Below are 26,540 nucleotides of genomic sequence, written 5' to 3'. Positions count from 1 at the left end.
TTAACCATTGATTTTCATTAATCTAACGGTTTTAATTTATCATTTAATCTAATTATTTATAGAAATATTTTTTTATATAAAACTTTAATTAAAGCCATTGGATTAATGATAATCAATGGTTAAGATTTGGAGTAAGTGTTGAAAACTTACTCTTGGAGTATATATATATATATATATATATATATATATATATATATATATATATATATATATGGGAGCGTATCCGGTGAGAACTGATATCTTTTATGAGAAACGAGAACTATTAATATCAACCATCAGATTTAATTAACGCTTAAGATTTATTAATTCCACATTAGGAGCACTTTATTGAATCTTTTCTATTATGTTTAATATTTTCATAAAAATATAATCTTACCAAAAATAATTTTCAATATGCTTTTTGATTTTACCATTAATATATAAAATTTTATTTTTCCATGATATCTCGTACAATTTTTTTAACTCTCTTGATCCCTTATATCTATTGCAAAATAAAATTATATATTTTTATTATTATGGAATTTTAATATTATTTATTTTACTAAAATATACATGTATGAAATATACAATTTTTTTAATATTATTATTTATTGTATTGTTAGGGAGTTCCAGATATTATTATTTATAATAAAAATCATATTTTATATTTTTGTTATGTTAAAGATTTTTTTGGATATTTTAATTCGGTTTATTTATTTAGTTTCAATTTTTTTTAACTTTATAAATTTTACCATAGTGACTATTTTAAATAAGTTTTACTATTTTTTTTTTTTGAAATAAAAGATGATATTATTCCAAAATGTCAAATACAAACAGGGCCTAAAGGCCATATATATGGGGATCTAATTGCATAAGGAGGTCAACTAAAACCTTTCTATAGATGGGTTTCACCCACCCTCTATATACAATTATATTTTGTATACTTCTAACTACACTATCAATGTCATTATGCTGACCTATGTTATCAAATATTCTTCTCTTTCTAAGCACCCAAATGCCATAGATCACCTCAGCAATCACTGCTTTGAGCAGACTCATTCTAGCTCCTTTGCCTCTGACTTTTCGCTTAATCCAATCAAAGTTCAGATTGTTGAAATCACTAATTCCTATCTAGTGCAGAATTGCATTCCATATGCCTACAGTCTGGGGGCAGGCAAATAACAAATGATCAAGACTTTCATCCTCTTTTTCACATAGCTCACAAAGTTGATGCTGCAAGAAACCGAGTCTGAACAGTCGTTGCTTCGTCGCCAGTCTATTCTGAAAAGCCAGCCAAAGAATAACTTTTGCTCGAGGACGCGCAATATTATGGCACATCACATGATACCAGTCCACAGTAACAGTCACACCTACAAGAGCATTATAAACTTTTGTCATATGAAATATACCTTGAGCTTTCATCTGATTCCAAAGAAGGAGAATTTTTGGAATTTCCAGCTTGCATTCAAGGATGTGCTTCAGAATCCAAGTACAGTTCCTATTCTGCAAATCAGCCAGGGGATCCTTGCCCTTCAAGAAAAAAGTGTGCACCCATTTTACCCAAAGATTGTCACCCTTCATACAAATGGTCCACAGATTTTTCAGTAAAGCCACCAAATTCCAAATATGAAGATTGGGGATGTTCATACCACCTGCTTTCATAGGCTGACAAACCTGTTTCCAAGCAACAGGGCTCTTCTTGCCTATAGTAGCTTTACCTGTCCAGATGAAATTCCTGCAAATCGAATCTACTCTCTTGAGTACAGCCTTGGGAAGTGGAAGACAATGCATCCAATAAGTTTTACTATTATTATAATATTTTAATAATTGTGAACTCTTTTTGATATTGACAAATTAGTAATTTTAATTTTATTATTTATTTAATTTTTTCGGATATGAAGTTATCATTCTTGCAAGTCGCATATTGAAAAATAATTTCATTCTTGCAACAAGGATAATTTTATATTGAAAATAAATAAATAAATAATAAGATCAAAGTTTATAATTTGATAAAATTTGTAAAATCAAAAACTTCCAAACACGCAAATAAATAAATAAACCAAATTAAAATATTGGTAATACTTATATTTTTTTTTTAATATTTTTAATGAAACACAACGAATAAATTAAATGAATATTTTTTTCTTATAATAGAAATATTTTAATCAAATAAAAATATAGATGATAAATCAATAATATTTTTTTTTATTTAATAGAACTTGCTAAAATAATAATTTTCTAACTAGTAAATAAATAAATCATCCAAAGTAAAACATAGGTTATAATTTCAAATTCTTCAACATTTTTAATAAATGAATATATAGGTGAGAGATAAATAAAATTCTTAGTCAACAAAAATTAAATAAAGTTCTACACCTTGGACATGTCTATTGTACAGTAATGGCTATTTTAATAAAATAAATAATATCAAAACTCCCTAACAATAAAAAAATATAGAAGATGATTTTTTTTTTAACAAATTTAAAGAATCAAGAGAATTTGAAAATAAAATGTACTATAAAATTAAATAGCATATAGAATAATATTTTTGGTAAGATTCAATTTTTATGAAAATTTGAAATATTAACAATAATAGAAAAAGATTCTATAAAGTGCTCTTTATATGGAATTATTAAATCTTGATCATTAATTAAATCAAATGATTGATATCGATAGTTCTCGTTTCTCACAAAAGATATCAGTTCTCACTAGATATGCTCCATATATATATATATATATATATATATATATATATATATATATATATATATATATATATATATATATATATATATATATATATATATATATATATATATATATATATATATATATATATATAACTACCCACCTCGTTTTTCTTTAGGTTTTTTCTTTACCCACCTCCCTATGGTGGTCACCCCCAGCGAAAACTCCACTTTACCCCTACTTCGGAAATGCATTTCCGAAGTATTTTTTTTTTTAAATTTTCTCAGACTTCGAAGTGCATCTCCGAAAACATCTCATGGGGGGTTTCGAAAATGCACTTCCGAATTATGCATAAATTGTGTTTTTTTTATGTTTTTCTTAACAGTCTCATATTTTTAATTAAAGGAAAACGCCAAATAAAATAAACGACATATAAACAGAAAATACTAATATGATAAATAAAATCCAAATAATATATACAAGTCGAACCAAGTAGTAATAGTGTGTGAAATATATAATCCGAAAATAAAAAAAATAAATTCGGACCCCTACTGGGTATGCCTAACCCTCTCTCCCTGGGACCTCCTCTGCCGCCTGTATGCCGCCGCACGGCCCGCATCAGTGACGATCATCTCCATCACGGCGACTGCCTCTGGACCGCCCAAGCATCTCTATCCGCTGGCAGATCGGCAGGAGATCAATGGCGTGGTCATCCTCGGCCTACTGGTTCTCCAGGATCTCCTAGTGTGCTGGCGTAGGAGCATCGGGTCTCATCAGAGGATGTGACACCCGATAGAACCATGTGACATACCCCTCCACACTGTGTCGGTCCTGGGTGACCCGAAACAATTGAATTCAATAAGAATGCGAAACAAATGAAAAAATAAAAAAATGAAATTCTGGAACTTCCATGGTAGACCCCAAAATCCATCTTCAAAACAACTTGTAATGCTTCTAAACAACCTAAATACTACTAACAACCTACCCCTATATTATTTATGCAATTGAAAACAACCTTAACATGCATTTGAAATATGGATCTAACAATTATAAAACTTACAAATTGAGTGATTGGAGGGCTTTTGAATGTAGTATAGCAAGGTGATTGGAGCCTTTGATGCAGCATTGGAAGTGGGTTTGCAGAAAATCTCAGAGGGGTTGAGTTTGATATTGGTTTAGGGTAAATGATTTGAGGGGAGGGGACTGTTTTGCTAAATCTGCAAAACGCGCAGTATTTCGGAAATGCACTTCTGAAATGCTGTTTTTGGAAATGCATTTCCGAAATAAGACAAATTTTGAAGAAAAAAAAAAGGCGCTTTCGGAAATGCATCTCCGAAAACAGCATTTTCTTGCTTTTCGGAAATGCATTTCCGAAGTCAGGGGTATATATGGTTTTTCACCAGAGATGACCTAGAAGGTTGGGAGGTGGGTAAAGAAATTATATATATATATATATATATATATATATATATATATATATATATATATATATATATATATATATATATATATATATATATATATATATATACTAGAAAATTAATTACGTTGCATTTCATGAAATATCATTTAGATTGCCAGTAATTTTATTGAAAATTAAATAAGATATCATGATTTGAAGATATAATTTTTTTTAAAACTAAATATTAAATAAGCATGTTATATGATTGTCTTATCTATCTATAACTATATTTCTTCCATCTCAATTTCACTTTTTTTGACACAACGAAATTAAAGAAAAAAGTTACTATAAGCTTTATGATATTCAATTAATTATTCGAATGAAAAGAGTGGGATGATGAAAAACAATTGACCTGAAATTAGTAACAATGTGGTGTTGAGTTGCTGCTAGATGTAACGAATAATTACAGTGCACAACTATTTGATTATAAAGATCCAAAGTAAGACTACACAGCAATGTATTAAAACAGCAGAAAAATTTAATCACATTGATGATAGCAAAGTTCTAGCCATGGTTTTAAATTGCGGCTGCGGATGCGGTTGCAGTCACTGCGGTTGCGGCTATTGCGGTTGTTGCAATGCGGAATGCGGTCGTTGCGGCGTGAATTCATATTTATTAAGATAAAATATTATATTTTATTATTTATTTTCGAATTCACATTTATTCTATATCTTCTCTAAATTTTCATATATATCTCATTAACAATTCGTCATCATTTTAAATATCACTAATCCTTTTAAAATATATCTTAAATCTTCCATATAATTAAAAAAAAGATAGACCAAATAATTTTTGCGAGCATTGCATAATCTGATGCGGTCTGATGCGGCCTGATGCGGCTTGATGCGGACGATGCGGTGTTATGATGCGGCTGTTGCGGTGTTATGATGCGGTTTTTATTGTGATTTGCAATCACACGGCGATTGCGGCCTGATGCAGATGCGGACACTACCGCAACCGCAATATTGTGGCCGCATCAGGTGATGCGGTCCGCAATTTAAAACCATGGTTCTAGCTCTAATATGGCAAAGCACAAACTAAAATTAGAAAACAAGACCAAAAACAGAAAACATTTTAAGTAACATGGTCAAAAGCAAGACATCACTTGAAAAGAAATCTAAAAAAAAGAAAATTTGTGGTTCTTCTCATTGCTGGTTTTGGCTTTAATGAGTTTCAACATGTTCTCCAGCTTCTTCTGATGACCCTCAAGAAAATCAATATCTTTCTTCTGTTGGTTATTCTTGTCAAGCAAATTCTTGGCCACAGTCATTGCATTCTTGATGTCCTCACATTCTTGAGCAGTCAGCTTTATATTAACATCCTTCTCTAAAGCATTCTTCATATTGTAAACACTTAAATCTAATGCATTCATTGCATTGGCCTTCCTTAAAAATTTCTTATCTTCCACCTTGTACTTCTCAGCTTCTTTAATCATATTTTTAACATTTTTAGAAGACAAACTATCTTTGTACTTGTTTATGGTAATCTCATTCATATTGCCGGTGGATTTGTCCTTAGCAGTAACAGTCAAAATACCATTTTCGTCTATATCAAAACATACATTGATACTATAGCCGCGAGGTGCAGGGGGGATGTTCGAAAGAGTAAAAGAGCCTAGCAGATTGTTATCACTGGCTCTAGTTCTCTCACCCTCGTAAACGTCATTCGAGAGGTAAGATTGGTTATCGTAAGTTGTTACAAAACTTTGTGTTATCTTGACGGGAATGCTAGTGTTCCTAGGAATCACCACATTCATGACATCTCCTACTGTTTCCTTACCAAGAGACAGCGGCGTAACATCACGCAGCACCAAGTTTGGAACATTTTTACAGCCTTTACTATACAAAGCAGCCTGTACAGCTGCACCATAAGCAACAACCTCATCAGGGTTGATTCTCACACATAATTCCTTTCCGTTGAAAAATTCCTGCAATAGTTGCTGCACTTTGGGAATCCTAGACGACCCACCAACAAGAACAACATCACTTACAGTATTCTTGTTCATCTTAGCGTCGGTAAGACAACTCTTGACAGTCTCCATACACTCGTTAAATATGTCCATATTGATTTCCTCAAATTTGGCACGAGTAATCGATGAAAAGAAGTCGATACCTTGAAATAAAGAGTCTACCTCAATTGTGGTGACAACAGAAAAAGAGAGTACCCTTTTTGCCTTTTCACAAGCCGTTCTCAACCTCCTCAAAGCCCTAGAGTTCCCAGTAATATCCAGTTTATTCTTTCTCTTGAACTCATCGACAAAGTAGTTCACCATCCGGTTATCAATGTCCTCTCCTCCGAGATGAGTGTTCCCGCCAGTGGCCTTAACTTCGAAGACCTTATCCTTGATTGTTAAGATCGACACATCAAAAGTGCCACCACCAAAGTCAAAAACAAAAATATTCCTTTCTCCAACACAGCTAGTTCTCTTATCAAGTCCATATGCCAGAGCAGCCGCAGCTGGTTCATTGATGATCCTTATAACATTAAGACCCGCAACGACACCAGCATCTATTGTGGCTTTTCGCTGAGCATGACAGAAATAAGCGGTCACGGTACACTACAACACGGAAGGGCTTTAAAAGCGCTTATTTTGGGCTTTAAAAGCGCTTTAAAGCGCTGCCAAAGCCATCGCTGGCGTAGGTAATGAAAGCGCTTTTGAAAGCGCTCTGGTAGCCCCCCTATAAGAGCGTTTTTTCCAGAAAAGCGCTCTGGTAGCCCCCCTATAAGAGCGCTTTTTCCAGAAAAGCGCTCTGGTAGCTCCCCTATAATAGCGCTTTTTCCAGAAAAAGAGCTCTAGTATCCCCCCCTATAAGAGCGCTTTTCTGGAAAAAGCGCTCTGGTAGCCCCCCCTATAAGAGCGCTTTTCCAAAAGCGCTTTCGTAGGTTGCGTTTTTTTTTTTTTATGCTTTTTTTTTAAATCTTTGGCAGCGCTTTTACTAAAAAGAGCTTTAGTAGATGGCCCTTTAAGAGCACTATTTAAAAGCGCTGTCGTTGCTAAATGAGGTATTTTAAAGTGCAGCCTGTAATTTAAGCCTCCCAGTTCGACCTGTAATATATATTTCAACCTGTAATATTTTTGACCTGTAATATATTTTCGACGATATATTTTCAACCATAGGTAGGACAATATATATATACTAATACAATACCATTATAATATCCAAAATTATATATATACATCATTACAAACTAAATCAGTAACATCAACAATATTATACTTCAAGCCAGGTGCTATGCGAGATACTTTGAATACCATGCGGGTTCATTCCATCAGTAGACAATGACAAGCGAAGGTTTCTTGCTTCTTTTCCAAATTAAGGATAATCAGTATTAACCTTCATCCACTGTGGTGAGTCTGCCGGATGTCGCAACTTTCCATCAATAATTCTTTCATCTGCATGCCAAGTCAAGTGTCTTGAATCGGTCTCACTACGATACATGCGTCTAAATCTCGGAATTATAGGAAAATACCATAAGACTTTGGCCGGAGACAACTTTTTCTTATATCGAGGGGCACCGCATTTAGGGCACTCATTCAACGCTGCATACTCGTTTCGAAACAAAACACAATCGTTTAGACATGCATGTATCTTATCATAGCTCATGTCAATAGAGGACAACATCTTTTTGGCTTCATACGTTCGATTGGGAAGAACATTATCCTTTGGTAGCATATCTTTCATAAGGGCTAATAACTCTGTGAAACTTTTATCCGACCATCCATTGTCCGCCTTTAAGTTGTACAACTTTAACACCGCAGACAATCTTGTGAATTTTGAACAACCATCATAAAACGGTTTCTCTGCATCGCTTACCAACCTCTCGAACATTTTGGGACAATCCTCAATATCTTCTTCAAGCGCTTCTGCAATCTCTTCGACTCGATCGTAATCGTATGTGTCTGTGCAATCGTCGTTTGAAGCATACTTCGTATTACACCTCGACTCAGCATTCCTGTTACTTTTCTCACCATGCAAACTCCAAACTGTATAACTTCTATCAATTCTAAACCGTAGAAAATGCGATGCCATCTATTTCCCGTCAACCTTATCCCCATAACAGCAACCCAAGCAAGGATACGTCATTCGAATCGGGTCTTCGGAGTGCGCAACCGCAAACTTAACGAATTCCCATACCCCTTTCTCGTATTCTTTCGACAATCGGTTTGAATTCATCCATGTCTTATCCATGTCTTAATTAAGCTAAACAAATGCTTCTTGGTTTCTCTATCAGGTACTAAGGAATTCTGTCAAGATAATAAATAGCTATCATCATTATGTCTTAATCAGAATACCTAATGAGATCTTATAAAGTGTGAATAATAGAATACCTAATCAGAATACCCGATTTCTTAAAGAAGACATTACCTTATCTCAAGGTAATATAAGTCCACAAACCAAAAAACTTATTGAGAGACACTAAATTGAAATTAAATAGAACCATAAACAATAAACTATAAGCAGAAAACAACAAACTATAAGCAAGAAGAAAGGGATAGTAACCTGAGTTAGACTTGATTTGGGAGATGGGTAGGTTTGAATCGACGTTGTACAAGTAGAAACCAGAGACTTCAAAGTAACTGTAAAATTAAACACACACACGATGCAGTTAAATACACCATTACTAACAAATATCAAAATAAACCCAATCTAGAACTCAATTATTTAAAATGATATGAAATCAATTATCAATTAGCTAGTAACTACAAACAAGAGAAAGAACAGATGCATACATGTGTACCACGGCTTGTTCAACATACATTTGTTCGTAAATGAGAGGCTAGTTCATTAGTCCTAACAATTAACCTCAACTAACAGTCTAACTTTATAACTAACTTACAACATAACCACTAGTAGGATTAAGTGACTTAGACTTTTAAAAGTAAAACATGAAAATTGTATTATAAAAAGAATAGACAGGTGGATTCTATTGTAAGGTAACTCTATTATAAATGCTTAAATTTTTAATAATCGGATTTAGATAAAAGCATGGATAACTTATGAAGTTAAGTTGTGCAACCTACTTAGTTGTTATTTGTTGCTATCTTTTTAAAATAGAATCTTAATTTTTTTTCATACATTACTTTTAATATGAAATGAAATAAATATCGAATTAGTAATGCTTTGAGATTATAAGAAATCAAATTACACAAAATACATATTATCACTTTCAAACATATATGCATTTATACAATTAAACAAACTTTAGTAACAAAGGTCTCCATTTTTCAAAACTCTACTCCTTTTAAGAAATGAAAGAATCCTCACTCATATTTTAGAATCAAGTAAAACCATAAAACATTAAAGTGAACACAGTTTCTCTTAATAATCATTTGGTCTAGACAAGTTAACCCTCAATTGAACTACCCATTACAATTCAAATAACTCAATGATATGAACTGGACTTGTTGAAGACATAACAATTGTTTAGTCTATCATAAAGTCAAACCACCTTGGATTCTTTTAATCAGATTAGTATTATCAGATTGACTAATATGTGTTCTTGGCATGTGCAGATCAGTTCCACTTTGTAGAAAAAAAATGCAGGCTACTTCTAAATCCAATATATCAAACAATTGACAAAGAAGAAATTATGCAGTAAGTAGTTCATATCATAACATAGCCAGTCGAACAAAAACAATTACAAATAAAGCAAAAGAAAACAAGATGACATACATAAAGATGACGGCGGCGGCGGCGAGATGGTACACGGCGGCGGCGGTGAAGAGCTTTGATATACAGAGTTGTGGGAGTCGAAGTGGGGGCGACGATGATTTTCTGGGTGAATGGTTTTTGCAGATTCGAAGTGGGGGCGACGATGGTTTTCTGGGTGAATGGCTTTTGCAGATTCGAAGTTGAATTTGTGGAAGATTGGTTTTCTGGGTTTTCTGGGCAGTTAGCGTCAATGGGAGAAAAAAGATGAATTAGGGATTCTGAAACGCGTAATATAAAATTTTGTTTTTAAAAATTTTAATTTAAAAAGGCTATGACAGCGCTTTTGAAAAGCGCCTTAGTAGACATAGCTATACCAACGCTTTTAAGGGAAAAGCGCTCTTGTACCCTACCCCCTATAGCAGCGCTTTTGAAAGCGCTTTCATAAAGCCACCTATAAGAGCGCTTTTGAGAAGCGCTTTCGTACCCCCCATATAAGAGCGCTTTTTGAAAGCGCTTTCGTACCCCCCCTATAAGAGCGCTTTTTGAAAGCGCTTTCGTAACCCCCTTCTTCCAGAGTGTTTTTTTTGCGTGTTTTTTTAGCAAAACCTATACCAGCGCTTTTTCCTAAAAGCGCTTTAGTAGGGGTGCTGCTAAAAGACAAATTTGGCATAGTGGTAACAACTACATTCTTTACCGGAGACTCTAGAAATTTTTCTGCCGTCTCTCGCATTTCTGTGAGAATCATAGATGAAATTTCCTCAGCACAAAAATGCTTCTCCTCACCTTTGTACTTAACAACAATCACGGGTTTGTCATTCACATCGGCAATCACTTTGAATGGCCATAACATCATATCTTTTTTAACAACAGAATCGCTAAACTTCCTTCCAATTAATCTCTTAGCATCTGAAACAACAATAATATTATAAGTAAACACTTATCATTCTTTTAACATATCAATTAATGCAATGCAATAACAATATTCTGAAAACCATAAAAAAAAGCCGCGACAAAACGGTATCAGCACAGTCATTCAAAGTTTTTATATTGAATAATAATCAATGCCATGATGACCTGTACCGACCTACACGCGGCGAAAGTCTATATGAATTTATGAAAGGATAGGAATAGAAACTTACCAAAGACTGTGTTTTCTGCATTAGAGGCAGTCTGATTCTTAGCAGCATCACCGATCAACCTTTGATTATCAGTGAAAGCAGCAAAGGAAGGTGTGGTTCTGTTTCCTTGTTCATTGTGGATTATCTCTACTCTATTGTGTTCATCAAGCCACACAGCAACACAAGAATATGTTGTTCCAAGATCGATTCCTACAGCACGTCCTTCATACTTTTTTGTCATGATGTTTGAAGTAAAAGAGACCACAGTGGGGTGTTTTGAATTTTTTACTTTTTCAGCTTCAGATACAAATCTACTTTCAAATTTTTCAGGGGGTATAATAGGGATATAAATATATAATGCAGAGAAAGAGCTTGAATGGTTTAGTTTAAGTTAAGTTCGACTAGGTCAAGATTATAACGAACGTAGAAAATTTTACGTGGCAGCCCAGTATAATATTGGCCCCTGTAAAAAGATTTTATTCTTATCTGCCCAACTCAAAAAGTTGGGTAAGGTTACCTCATTTGTAAAAAGATTTAAAAACAACAAACATTTGTAATATTTTAATAAATAATTAAATATGTTAAATTAGATGGAATCATGTGATTGGTTGGGTAGTGAAGTTGTCCTCTATAGAATTTATTATTATTTTGGACCTTCTGTTAAATTTATTTTTAATATGAAAAATAAATATATTATAATTTTGATAAAATAAAAATAAATTTAAAAATAAATTAAAATATATAAAATATTGATTGAATAAATTAAAAAAAACAGAATAGAAATTAGTTCCATTTTTAAGGTATTTTTGTTATTCCCAACTTAAAATTTATATTTTATGGTTATAACAACTAATTGTGAAAATATTATGGATTGGAAGAAATACGGATGGTTAAGTTAAGAACTATATCCAATGTACTTAAGTTAGATAAGCTATTTATGTTAAATAAAATAGTAAATTAAAAATAAATATTTTTTCCTAAACACTATGCATATATCCCCTTATTTTTTGATGGATACATTATGCTATATCATTTAAACACATTATATTTTTTATTTAATAAAACACAGTTTTTTTCTTTTCAAAATAACTAACATTCCTAAATAGGAGAGGGAGGAATGACTGTTTCCGAAATAAAAGGAACTTTAATTGTATTTTAAATAAGAAGAATATCTGCAAGCTAGGTTCACCGAAATTGAGAGTGTGAGCTTTTTTGTATTATTTGTTGCAGAGAAATCATGGCAAAAAAGTATGAAGGATGTGCAGTGGGAATAGACCTTGGAACAACATATTCTTGTGTGGCTGTGTGGCTTGATGAACACAATAGAGTAGAGATTATTCACAATGATCAAGGCAATAGAATTACACCTTCTTTTGTTTCTTTCAAAGATGATCAACGGTTGATTGGTGATGCTGCTTATTATCAAGCTGCTTCTAACCCTACCAACACTATCTTTGGTAAATTTTTATTCTCTTATATACTTGATTAACCTAATGTTATTGGTATTATTGTCTATATTGAATTATTAATATTATTTTTTCAGATGCTAAGAGGTTAATAGGTAGAAAGTTTAGTGATTCTGTTATTCAAGATGATATGAAGTTGTGGCCATTCAAGGTCATAGCAGGTGTCGATGACAAACCCGTGATTGTTGTTAAATACAAGGGTGAAGAAAAACACTTTTGTGCTGAGGAAATATCATCTATGGTCCTCACAAAGTTGCGAGAAGTTGCGGAAGAATTTGTAGATTTCCCGGTAAAAAATGCTGTTGTTACTGTGCCGGCTTATTTCAATGATTCTCAACGAAAAGCCACTATAGATGCCGGTGCCATCGCTGGCCTTAATGTTATAAGGATAATCAATGAACCAACCGCTGCTGCTTTCGCATATGGCCTTAACAAGAGAACAAAATGTGTTGGCGAAAACAATATTTTTGTCTTTGATCTTGGTGGAGGCACTTTTGATGTGTCTGTCCTAACAATAAAAGACAACCTCTTTCAAGTTAAGGCCACTGCAGGAAACACTCACCTAGGTGGAACAGATTTTGATAATAGAATGGTCAACTACTTTGTGGAGGAACTGAAGAGAAAAAACAAAATTGACATTGATGGTAATCCAAAAGCCTTGAGAAGGTTGCGAACTGCATGCGAAAGGGCAAAAAGGACGCTCTCTTTTGCTTCTACCACCACTATTGAGGTAGAGAATTTATTTCAAGGCATAGACTTTTCTTCGTCTATCACTCGTGCCAAGTTTGAAGAAATCAATGCAGACCTTTTTAAAGAGTGTATGAAAATAGTTGAGAGTTGTCTTGTGGATGCTAAGATGAATAAGAGTTGTATAAACGACGTTGTCGTTGTTGGTGGTTCTTCTAGGATTCCTAAAGTGAAACAATATTTGATGGAATTTTTCAACCGACAGGATTTGTGCATGAGCATCAACCCTGATGAGGCTGTTGCTTATGGAGCAGCAGTACAGGCAGCTTTGTTGAGTGACGGCTTTAGAAATGTTCCAAACTTGGTGCTGCAAGATATAACACCACTGTCTCTTGGTATGTTTATCTTAGGAGATATCATGAGTGTGGTGATTCCTAGGAACACTTGCATTCCCATCAAGATAACGAAAGGTTTTGAAACAACTGAAGATAACCAATCTCTCGCCAATATTCAGGTTTATGAGGGTGAGAGAACTAGAGCCAGTGATAACAATCTGCTAGGCTCTTTTACTCTTTCGAACATTCCACCTGCACCTCGCGGCTATAGTATCAATATATGTTTCGCTATAGACGAAAATGGTATTTTGACTGTTACTGCTATAGATAAATCTACTGGCAATATGAATGAGATTACCATAAACCACTACAAAGAAAGTCTGTCTACTAAAAACATTAAAAAAAGGATTGAAGAAGCTGAGAAGTACAAGGTGGAAGACACTAAATTCTTAAGGAAGGCCAATGCGATGAATGCATTAGATTTAAGTGTTTACAATATGAAGAAGGCTTTAAAGAAGAATGCTAATTTAAAGCTGACTGCTCAAGAACGTGAGGAGATCAACAATGCAATGACGGTGGCCAAAAATTTGCTTGACAAGAATAACCAACAGAAGAAAGATACCGATTTTCTGGAGGCTCATCGCATGAAGCTGGAGAACATGTTGGAACTCATTAAAGCCAGAACCAGCAATGAGAAGAACCGCAAATTTTCTTTATTTAGATTTCTTTCCAAGTGATGTCGTTTGGTTTTTTTTTTATAAATTATTTCTGTTTTGTGTTTTCTAGTTCTAGTTTTTGGTGCTTCAGTTGAACAAAATCATCTCTGTGATCCAATTCTTCTACTGTTTTACTTTTGATCATTGTTGCTGGCTTATCTTAATAATTAAAAAGTTGTGCAATATAAATATTAGTTATTTCTAGCAGCAGTAACTCAACCATATTGTTACTAAATTTCAAGCCATTACCTTATCGTGTTCTTCTCCTATTATTCTTTCAAAGCTCAACGCCAATTACTTTTCAAGATCCAGCTCTCTGTCATTCTGTATAGTTTTTAGTTTTTGGATAGACAACACAATCACTTAACATGCTTATTTATTAATTACTTTAAAAAAAGTTCTATTCTATAAAATCATGATTTCGTATTGAATTTTCAATGAAGTTATTGGCAAGTAAATGGATTTTAGAGAACCAAAATCCAAATGATATTTCTGGAAATGCAACATTATACTCCATAGCAATACATTTTTTATATATATATATATATATATATATATATATATATATATATATATATATATATATATATATATATATATATATATATATATATATATATATATATATATATATATATATATATATATATATATATATATATATATATATATATATATATATATATATATATATATATATATATATATATATATATATATATATATATATATATATATATATATATATATATATATATATATTGAAGAGGATGTAGTTTGGAGGAGGGGATCATGGAAGAAAAATAATGTTTATAAAAATGGGGATATGGAGACTATATCAACACATGTGGGTTTGATATGATATAAACTTTTGAATAAAACACTCATGTATATATGTCATACCTTCTTCGGCCGACCACTCCGAAGTTGTTGTAGTTCTTCCAGAACCTTTTCAGAACATGAGGACTTTCCTATGAACGATTATAGAGGAGTTAAACTTTAGATACATCCAACGGCTCTCTATAATTCATGTCTCATAAATAGCAAGTTTATTATTTTCTCTCTATTATATAGAAAGAAGGCGCCAAATTCAGATATCAATTTCAAATTTAATGTTGATTCACTCTTCTCCCTCACATACTAAGTTGAATGTTGGAGTGTTAATATTGTAGGTCAGCCCCTCTCCACCACACCAGAACCTTTGCTTCACCGTTACCACCGTTTCCTACTCCAAATTTTGGTTCTAGGAAACTGTTGAATTAAATCGAAAGTAAATGATATTCTCTTCCTTAGGCTACTTTGATGAAGGCTGGAATTACATTCATATCCGTTAGAATTTCTTGTAACTGTAATACAAAACTGAAGTACCTAGAGTGCAAAGATGAAAATAAACTATTATGCTTGGGCAATATAGTATTGTTTCAGCTCCTCTCAAATTGAGTGGGATCTTTTGAGACATGTTTGTGTAAATACTTATAGTATCATGTTGAGACATATTATCTTATCATTACCTATTAAAGACATGTTTGTATTAAATACTTATAGTATGTTTGGAATCATGTTCCTTGCAGAATGGAGACGAAGAAGCTTGTAATGAAGATATGGAAGAAGCTTGTGATCATGAAAATGTGGAAGAAGCTTGTCGTGAAAATATGGAAGAAGAACAAGGAGATGATCAAGAAGAAGAATATTATGATGCATGAGTTTAATTAATAGTATAGTTGTGTTTTATATTATATAGCTCTTAGAACTTTTGTTTTGAATTTGGGATGACTCTCTCGAGAGAAACTTGGTTGTGTTTAAGAATGACACCAAAACATATCTATATTTTAACAACCTTATTAGTCGGTAACATCATTTGATGTAAACTTATTTCTTAATGAATATTTTGTTCTTGACGTTAATGTTTAATTTGCTTGAAATTAGATTCTAATCAATGTCTACAAAAATGAGTATTCTTGTTGGAATTTTATATTGATCTAAAATGACATTTTCATGCCATGGCACAAAAATAAACCGTGGCAAGATTAATGGTGTATAACGTACAAAATATGACCAGGGTTTTAATTGGTGGTCATAAACAAACTGTGGCAAAACCTTGGCAATTAAACCGTATGCTATACATTAAATAAGAACCATGGTTTTACGATCTGACCACAGTCAAATTTCTGTGGCCAAACCGTGGCCAAAACGTTAAACCACTGTTATTTTGCATATAGCCGCAGTTTTGTGGTTGTGGTAGATGACTTTTTTTTTTGTAGTGATATATATATATATATATATATATATATATATATATATATATATATATATATATATATATATATATATATATATATATATATATATATATATATATATATATATATATATCATTTTATATTGAGAGATGAGAGAAATAAATATCAACCATTAGATTCATCAAAAGAGAGAAATTAATAGCGACATTAATGTATTAACATTCTCAAAATATGGTATAACCAAATAAACCCTCACTCTTAAGTAATTAGTCACATATTTTCAATTAATTTCACCTTTTAAAACCAGCCTTTTTTTTAATCAAATTCTTGTGATTAAAAGTTCTATATTAGATTCTAATACATCAGTTGCTTATGAAAAAAAAAAACACTAGTTCTATGTTAGATCTCATTTTGATTTTTAATTTAGTCACATGCAGTGGCGGAGTCAAAAATTTTATGCAGCCTGAGCAAAAACTTTACACATTTAAACTTTACACATTTGATTTTGTTTAAAAATTGACTATTAAATTGGAGGAAATACAAAGAAAATAAGGGTTGAACCCGGACGCCTGCCCAGGATAGCTGGGACTTGGCTCCGCCCCTGGTCACATGCAGGTCTTATATAACATTTCCAAACATTCTACATGTTAAACCATAGTCACATAATTCGTCAGACCCCCTACAGAACCGCGAATTGGTTCGCGCAAACCGGTTCGCAATACTTTTGTGAACCGGTTCACCACAATTCTCTAAGAATTCACATGAACCAGCGAACCAAAATACCACTGCTGCTAGCTATAAAATTTCAAACTAATTCAACTGGAGTTACGCCAAATGACGCAAGCATATCACAGTAACTCATATATGATGTACCCCTAAAAGAGGTAATAAATTATTAAACTAATACCACTTGCTCAATATGAGCGATGGTACACATTCAAGTAAGCCTTCCTAAATTGAAAAGTTACGCTGCAATATTCTTTATTTATAAGTATCCTAGCTCTTAATATGCAGAAGATGCTCGATGTGGGACTCAGAGTGATAAGTATTATGTTTGACAATTCTGTTATCTCTCACTCAGGTCTAATAAGCTGTATAAATTCAACTACTCATTCCATTTTAATCTTAAAATAATTAATTATTTTAATTCTAGCGTACCGAATATTATATTTGAACGTACCACGAACCCAAATAGCGTACCAACTATGTATACCCCTCGCGTACCGAATTTTTTGAGAGATGCGTACCACGTACCCGAATGCGTACCACGTACCGGAACGAATTGCGAACCGTGTGACTATGTGTTAAACACAAATTGACAGCACAGAACAAATATAACTAAAGAAACAATTCCAAAAGTTCATATTCGATCAAAAGCAAGGGAACAAAACAAACAGCTTCAAAGATGTTTTTTATAGCTGATTCAAAGAGAAATGAAATGAAATAAGTAAACGGTTATCAGCAGGAAATTAAGAATCAGAATCACTTTCTTCATCAGAGTAACCTTTGTTGATCTTTTCCATAGCTGATTCAAAGATGTTCTCCAGCTCCCTCTGAAAGTCCATAAACACAAATGTTTCTTGTTGGTCTTTGCCATCGATCAATTGTTTCCCTTTTATCATTGCAGCATTGATCTTCATTTTATCAATTGAATTGAGCATTGAAGAAACACTGCCATCCTTCATTACTTTCCTCATGTTGTAAAGATAATCATCCAAACCATTCACTGCTTCAATTTTCTTCATAAACTTGATGTCTTCGGCCTTAAAATTCTCAGCTTCCTGGATCATTCTCTCAATTTCAAGGGTTGTTAGCCTTCCTTTATCACTTGTTATTGTAATATCTTTCTCATTTCCACCTGTTTCTTCCTTCGCAGAGACGTTTAAAATACCATCAACATCTACGGAAAAACAAACATTGACAAGAATATCGCCTCGAGGAGCAGGAGGAATTGAGAAATTAAACATACCCAACAAGTTGTTCTCACTGGCTTTTAATCTCTCACCTTCATAAACCATAACCGACATAATTGATATGTAGTCTTCAGTTGTAACATATACTTTTGATCTCTGGACAGGAACAGATGTGTTTCTAGGAATCACCACACTCATAGCATCTCCTCTTACTGCCTTACCTAGAGATAACGGAGTGACATCTCGCAAAACTAAGTTTAGAGAATTCTTTGTGTCTTCACAAAGCAAAGAAGCTTGAACTGCAGCACCATAAGCAACAGCCTCGTCCGGGTTGATGCTCAAACAAAGTTCCTTCCACATGAAAAAGTCTTGCAATAATTGTTGCACTTTCGGAATCCTAGAAGAACCACCCACAAGGACAACATCGTCAACACTACTCTTGTTAATCTTAGAATCAATAAGACAACTCTCAACAGTCTTCAAACATTTTTCAAAGAGATCCAAATTGAGTTGCTCAAACTTGGCCCTAGTGAGTGAAGAACAGAAGTCAATACCCTCATATAAGGCATCTATGTCAACGGTGGCCTCGGTATCAAATGAAAGGGTCCTCTTTGCCCTCTCGCAAGCTGTCCTCAACCTCCTTAGAGCCCTTGAGTTTCCACTAAGGTCCTTATTATGCTTCCTCTTGAACTCCATCACAAAGTGGTTCACCATTCTGTTATCAAAATCTTCGCCTCCGAGATGAGTATCTCCAGCAGTGGCCTTAACATCAAAAACATTATTCTTAATAGTGAGTACAGACACATCAAAAGTTCCACCACCAAGGTCAAAGATGAAAATATTTCTCTCTTCAACACAATTAGCTCTCTTCTGAAGGCCATATGCAAGAGCAGCAGCAGTGGGTTCATTGATTATCCGAATTACATTGAGACCGGCAATGGCACCAGCATCTTTTGTGGCTTTCCGCTGAGAATCATTGAAGTAAGCAGGAACTGTAACTACTGCATTCTCAACAGTTGATCCCAAAAATTTCTCGGCAATCTCACGCATCTTTGTTAGGACCATTGACGAGATTTCCTCAGCACAAAAGCACTTTTCCACACCCTTATACTTAACAATGATCTCAGGTTTGTCATCTTTGCCAGCAACAACTTTAAATGGCCACAACTGTATGTCATTTTGAATTACAGGATCACTATATTTCCTTCCAATTAACCTCTTTGCATCTACAACAATCAAAATGCCAACGATATATAAATTGTTTATCCTAATCACAGCATAGAAATAACTAATAATAACTATAAAATAGACTATGCAGGAAGCTTAAAAAAAAAAGATAGATTACCGAAGATTGTGTTGGCTGGGTTTGAAGCAGCCTGATTCTTAGCAGCATCACCAATCAACCTTTGAGAATCAGTAAAAGCAACAAAAGAAGGTGTGGTTCTGTTTCCTTGATCATTATGAATGATCTCTGCACGATTGTTTTGGCCCTGCCAAACAGCTACACATGAATAGGTTGTTCCAAGATCAATTCCAATAGCAGGACCTTTGTATTTTTTGGCCATTGTTTTCAAAGTGATTGAAGACTGTTTAGGAAAATCACTGAATTCAGACTATAGCATTGTTTAATACTCGAGTTGATTGGTTTTTATAATTGTGGAGTATGTGCAAGCATTAATATCATAGTAGTTGTACTTTGCATGTGTGAGTCTTGATTCCATGAAAATAATTCAATTATGAATGACTTTTCATTATCCCTATTAAAATTATAGGTTTATCAACAAGAGTGTTTATTTCGTGACTTCTCAATTACTACTACTATCATACTATCATTATAACTGGCACATAGAAAGAAAAATAATCTATGTAGCATTCACTCACGACGGTTTGGTTTAGTTTAATGGTGTAGTGAACTCTACTACATTGCTGAATTATATTTGTAAAAAAAAAGGCCACTTATAAAACAAGTACCCCTTACTTAATTATGAACATCCATTAACATTTTACATATTTAAAAAAAAATATATTATTAGATGTTTATATTTTGTGTATAACTATTATCAAAATTTTCTTCTGTCTATAATCAATATTGACTTTTTTATATAATATAACAAAATATTCTATTTGTTTCCAAAATATATGACATTTTTAAATAAATTAAATTTTTTTTAAAGATTGGTTGTATTGTAGCATTAAATTTTTCGATAATTGATTATTATTTTTGTAAATTCATATTCTTATAATGAATATAGAATATTTATATATATATATATATATATATATATATATATATATATATATATATATATATATATATATATATATTTATATATATATATATATATATATATATATATATATATATATATAAAATTTTGTTATAGAGATTTGTTTATTCAACTAAATTATCCAGTTTAATCCAATTTAGTCTTGCGGTTCAATGAGTGATTCAATAATTTGACCTATAAACCAATGGACCAGTTGATGATCAATTCGGGATTTTAAAACATTTGCATCTTATTCTTCACATTTAATTTCCACTTTCTTCTTTGTCTTAATGATCACATAGAATTTTTTATATGATTTAGTCTCGTTATGATTTCAGGTTAAATCAAAACCGATTTTCACTACTATGGAAAACATCTCTCACAACGATTGGAAAAGGAATACCACCACGCCTAACCAACCATTGTGAGGTAAGGGAAGGACGTATGTTCGATGCTATCCACCACGGACATGTGACCGTTGTGATAAACTAGATAGCACGCTATATATCATAACATTTATAGTTATCAACTGTTATGAAAATATATCAAAGGTCATGGATCAGACCCAGTGATTGTATGGTATATAATAGTTGGGCTCAATCTATCACAACAATTATTTTAAATAACTGTGATGAAATTATGTATCTCTAAAATCTATGAGGAAATAAGAGCAGACCAAAGCACTTCAAGCTGAAGAGGAGGAAGAAAAAAAAAGCTGAAGAAGATTCAAAAGAAGAAGACGAGTTATCTCTTATCTCTAGAAGGGTTAACTAATTCTAGAAGAGGAAGCAGAAGTTGAGAGGTCCCAGTAGGACAGGTGGCCGTTTTGAATCCACCTCTGGACAAAAGAAATCAGGAAGCAACAAAGACATCATATGCTTCGAGTGTAAATAGGCAAGTCAATTCAAGAATGATTGTCCTTAGCTTAGAAAGGACAAGTCCGAGAAGAAAGATTTCAGAGGAAAGAAGAAAGGGCTGATGGCTACATGGGATGACTCAAATTCTTTAGAAGATGACTCTGAAGATTGGCAAGCAAACATGGTATTGATGGTCAGCATACAAGCATATGATCAAAAAGCTACATCAAAATCAGAATGATAGGAGTGATAGAAGCTCATTCAAACATTCACCATATCTTAGTAACTATTAACACAAATTAAGATAACGCCTCTAAAAAGATGAATGGATCAGATAGCTTTAATATTTAATACAATTGTGAAATAACATAAGTAAATAAATGGTCTGAAACACCATATCAGTTATAAATTATCAACTTGCTTTTGGTTCATATCATAGCCTATATTCTATTTTCCTGAGATGTAACCTAATGTCCTAACAGTCCTAATGAATGTATGCTCCTGACTGGATCTTTCCTCTATTATAAATCTTTAATTTATAATAATTAATATAATTGTAGTCTCAAAACCCCTCTCTTCAGTAAAAAAACAAAAAACTCACAATATAATCAAATTGTCAGAGACCATATCTCCATTAAAATAATGCAGTTCGATCATCCCAATACTCTTTGTTGGTATGTCTCCAAACATCCGATCGCTCTTTGCTGGTATGTCTCTGTTTGGCGCAAACATTCCATCGCTCTTTGCCGGTATGTCTCCGTTTGGCGCAAACATTCCATCGCTCTTAGCCGGTATGTCTCCATTTGGCGCAAACATCCCATTGCTCTTTGCTGGTATATCTCCATTTGGTGCAAACGACACTTCTGTAACAACATTCCCAAGATTGACCTCTTTGGATTGAAATTCTGTTGACTTCCCATTATCAAAGACCTCTTGATTATTCAAAGCTCCATCCTCATAATTCTTCACAGCTTTGTCATGATAGTTAGTCAATACTCTATCCTCAGAATTATTCACAACTTTTGAAGGGAACATTGGTTTGGATTTGGTTTTCTGGATGCCAGAGTGAACTTTAGCACTTGCAAGGGATATAGATACTCCATCCACATAATTCTTCATATATGATGATAGTAAGAAAAGATAAGAGTAATTTTTTAATAATATTATATGACATTTTCCATTGAGATGATAGTAAGAAAAGATAAGAGTAATACCGTTGGATCCATATCTTCATCGTCAGCAGCTGCAGGTTTATTCTCTTTGACACTTAGTGTTTCAAGGTTTGTTCTCTTTCCAAAGAGATGAAACAATTACTTTAGGACTGAGCTTCTCAATAGGAAGTGTGCTTTTCGAGGCTGCAATTATGCATCATCAGCATTATAAGACCAGTGAGTTAAATATTTGATCAGACAATAAATACTGATTCATTTTTGGTAAGGAAGTCCTTTATTCAGCAGTGCAAAATTCCAGCGGCTAATACGTTACATGCTTTTCTAAAAGTGACACTTCATAGCTCTAAGTCAGTATTCAGTATTGAATCTACGGATAGTATTTCGGTACCTGTTAATGCCTCTGTATCAGCAACAGTGCCTACTCCACAACAACTTGTCGTATACCGGAATGATGTAAGTGTACGCCAAAACCACCCTTCCAAAAGGTCGCCACGGTCGTCCAAGATATGCATATGAAATTTCTTGGTTACTTGTGATAATGCATCTACAATGCCATCAGAGACAACTCAGACGTGTAATACTTCAAAAGAAACATAAGATGAGATTGCTAACAATGGACCACGGTAACTTACACACCTCAAGAATACATAATCGGTAATTTCCTACGATGATTTTGTAGCTTGTGCGGTACTGAAACTCCACATATTTGTATTGAATAAGACAGTGCTCCTAAAGAGAAGTGTTATTGCCAAAGATGAAGTCCATGCTTCCTTAAATATAGAAACGATATCAAATATTGTTTAGCACAACAGGACCTCTTCATCTCTGTTTCTTTTCCATTATCAAACCTCTATTCAATTTCTTCTCGTCAAGCAAAGCGAAAAGGCAACAACAAATCTAACAAAATACTCACTAAATTGTGGAAAATAATAAACAACAATGCATTGATTGAGAGTAAAGGAACTGTACCGAGCAGTGATGCATGAGGCTGTTGTTTTTGAGTTGATGATGATGTTGAGTCGTGAAGCTTCAAATTTTGTTGTGGATTCGTGTTGCTTTGAACTTCTCACCGCTGTTTCTAATCGCAGGTGAACGTGAGACTTTGATTTGGAAGTAATGATTCATCGGTGATACAGTGCAGATGGAAGTGTTGCTGCACGTTGAATTTGGTAACTGATCTTGTATGGATTGCTTGAAATATGACACAGATAATCGTCTAAGGAACCGTAGGGCGTGCCAGACGTGTAATCCATTGCATTAGCATTTAGCGGGGACACCTAATTCATTCAAACACTAAACTTAAAGCTCTTTAAGAACAAAATGTCAATATGCACTATCATTACTAACAAAATGTCCAACTTGGAAGGTAAAATATTTGAAACCTAAAAAACAGAATATACAAATCAATATGCTCAAAAACTGGTTTCCATTTGAGCAATATAGTTGTTAGTATGTTCAATATAAATGTGTTGTGAGGGCATAAATATATTAATTTAAAGCCAGCATACCTACACCACGATCTTCCCGAATCTCCATAGTCATTGATCTTGAATCTACATCTCTTGATGCGAAGCGAGATACTTTGCAATAGGAGCATATATTTCCATAAACCTCCCACCTTCACTGTTCCTAAGAATTCCACCATCACCAGTTATAAACTAAAATACTTTCACCAGTTAACCCTAAGGGATCCCAATAAAACCATAAAATATATAAGAGAGGTTTTCTTACCCGGAATCAATTTGGATTCTCAAGAATCGGATGGCGGAAACAAACTCAACAAAACCTTCAATTTCGTAGCTACCCAAGTTGTTCGCATTCGCACGGGACACGTGTTTATTCAAGGAAGCCAAATTGAATTGTGTGAGATTTATGGCGACAACGCTCCAAAATCTGCATAAATACAAACCTTGTTATTAAAACTATTCTCCAATTTAAACATGTATTAAGAAACTACAAACTGAAGTTTGCAGAAAATTGAAAAAGTCACACATCAATCATGTCGAACCCGACACCACCAAAGTCGCCGCCGCAAACTGGCGGCCACCACTAATCTACCATCGGATAAGAATGAGAAAAACATAAGGGTAAGAAATTGAGAAATTCATAGTTTACCTACGTCGGAAACCACCGCGTCTCACTCAGTCCTACTGCCGCACCACTGAAACTGATTTGCACATCATTTTTGTTTTCGGTTCCCTTTTCCAGAACCATAAAGTCATCGTAGATTCACACTTCAGATCCGCCTTCTCAAACGCAATCTCACGGTTTTGATGGAAAGATAATTAGGTTCAGATGGAGATACATAAGAAATTTGAGGGAGAAAGATATGAAATGTAGAGAGCTGAAGCATAAAGAGGAAAGGAGAGAGTTGGAAACCTGTGAAGAAGAGGAAGAATGGAGGAGAGAAGAGGAGGAGCACGCTCGTCGAATTTGTTGGTTGCTTCATCCACCTGCTACAATGATATTTATAACAATCATGTTAACTCAGAACTGTTTAACATTGTCAACATTTCTCTAAAATTGGTCTTAACCTTTAATCAACTTTTTAAATCCAGATTTCGGCCGTAACAATGCTATAGAATGAAATAACACAAAAATCAAATTTCATGCACGTCAAGTTTCATCATTTCATGAAATCAACAACCTTATCCAAACTTGCATCAAAACCTGCAGCATCAAAAAAGCAAGGATGCAGTCTATGCCAAGCTTGCATCATTTCATGAGCTAGGTAGCAGACAATTCAACCCAAATTTCAACGTACCAGCCAATTCAACATAATGCTACATTAAGTTTGAGAGAAAGAAAAAGACGCAAAGTATGTTTGATAATAACAAAGAAGATAAACATTGATGTCAACCAAACCCATAAATCTCACCACCGCCAACGAATCTTCCGCCTTCCGTGTGAGCCAACATCACCACACCTGAAACAACAAATCTTAAATCAAAAACAAAATCGAAGCAGTTCGAAACTCATTAATAAAAATGAACAAACATGAGTAAAAGATAAAGAACAAAGAATCGGGAGAAGTTTCGACAGATAGCGGAAACACGACACACACACTGACAGATCGATACGATACGACACTAACTTAGACATCGACTTGCAGGTTGCTTCAATTCATACATGGCTTTTGGATTAGAGATATCTAGAAAACCTTTGGTGTGAGGCTGCAACTTCACAAACTTTCCTTTGTATAGACTTGTGTTTTTCAGAGATATAATGTCTCCATCCTATAAGAGCATATCTTCCATCATCTGAATATTACAACAACAAAGCATGGCACCTATTAATAAAAATGGCTACTCGATTAAGTAAAACAAAATAAATACAAATAACAAAAGGAAAACATATATACCCAATTCGGTAAGAACACAGTCCCTTCGTCAGTTGTGAACTCCAAAACTCCGCAGTGAGTAGTTCTATCAGGTCATTCAACCTCTGATTCACTTCCCTTTAACTCACAATCATCCTCTTATGCTTCTTTATCAACAACACAATCAAACCATTTTTTAGAAACTGTAGAATAAAAATTAATGCAATAATTAAGGCTATAATTTAGGTTAATCGATTTGAACAATAAGAGAAAATTATGGAGAACTTACATAAAGATGTAATAGCCGTGGGAATCAACATAAATCAACAACATTGAACATCTCATTTTATAAAACATCAACACAAATTTATCAACAAACCTTATCAGTAAGAATTCAAAAAAGCAAAGCACTGGAATCAGTCAACAAAATAATATCAACACGGCGAGCCGCCATTTGTCTACACGCATCAGAAACCATCGTCCCATCAGGAATGGTAAGAGCCTTGGACAATTTCACCTTCTTCATTGTTCTCTCTGCTCCATCACCCATTGCAAAATAACAAAAATAACAAATCAATATAAATTTCAATTCTATAATTAGTGAAAGAATAAATTTCAATTCTATAGGAAAACAAAACCCTAAACGAAGAAGTTGAAAATTTGTTTC

At 33.6% G+C, this 26,540-nt stretch overlaps 3 protein-coding genes and 1 long non-coding RNA gene across 5 annotated transcripts; 1 reads left to right on the top strand and 3 right to left on the bottom strand.

Moving 5' to 3' along the window:
• Window positions 1–5,246: 5,246 nt before the first annotated feature.
• On the bottom strand, window positions 5,247–11,142 carry LOC131636326 (heat shock cognate 70 kDa protein 2-like). The gene is made up of 3 exons (XM_058906950.1): window positions 10,923–11,142; window positions 10,478–10,689; window positions 5,247–6,653 (listed from the first exon to the last, which is right to left on the bottom strand). Exons 1-3 carry the CDS (start codon window positions 11,140–11,142, stop codon window positions 5,247–5,249), a joined length of 1,839 nt encoding a protein of 612 aa, XP_058762933.1.
• A 996-nt stretch (window positions 11,143–12,138) lies between these two features.
• LOC131636325 (heat shock 70 kDa protein 18-like) lies at window positions 12,139–15,808 on the top strand. Its single transcript, XM_058906948.1, has 4 exons — window positions 12,139–12,358; window positions 12,445–14,122; window positions 15,531–15,564; window positions 15,677–15,808. Exons 1-4 carry the CDS (start codon window positions 12,139–12,141, stop codon window positions 15,806–15,808), a joined length of 2,064 nt encoding a protein of 687 aa, XP_058762931.1.
• A 2,006-nt stretch (window positions 15,809–17,814) lies between these two features.
• LOC131636334 (heat shock cognate 70 kDa protein-like) lies at window positions 17,815–19,823 on the bottom strand. Its single transcript, XM_058906954.1, has 2 exons — window positions 19,604–19,823; window positions 17,815–19,484 (listed from the first exon to the last, which is right to left on the bottom strand). Exons 1-2 carry the CDS (start codon window positions 19,821–19,823, stop codon window positions 17,815–17,817), a joined length of 1,890 nt encoding a protein of 629 aa, XP_058762937.1.
• A 2,727-nt stretch (window positions 19,824–22,550) lies between these two features.
• On the bottom strand, window positions 22,551–23,754 carry LOC131636336 (uncharacterized). Of its 2 annotated transcripts, none has more exons than XR_009294056.1 (4): window positions 23,524–23,754; window positions 23,191–23,402; window positions 22,943–23,098; window positions 22,551–22,737 (listed from the first exon to the last, which is right to left on the bottom strand). It is a non-coding gene; the product is annotated as an uncharacterized LOC131636336 (long non-coding RNA). The 2 variants fall into 2 exon arrangements; XR_009294055.1 differs by having other exon boundaries at window positions 23,191–23,324.
• Window positions 23,755–26,540: the final 2,786 nt, after the last annotated feature.

This window comes from Vicia villosa, unplaced genomic scaffold (genome assembly GCF_029867415.1).
Source record: "Vicia villosa cultivar HV-30 ecotype Madison, WI unplaced genomic scaffold, Vvil1.0 ctg.001698F_1_1, whole genome shotgun sequence".
NCBI classification, from domain to species: domain Eukaryota; kingdom Viridiplantae; phylum Streptophyta; class Magnoliopsida; order Fabales; family Fabaceae; genus Vicia; species Vicia villosa.
This window is presented reverse-complemented; position numbering and strand designations above follow the sequence as displayed.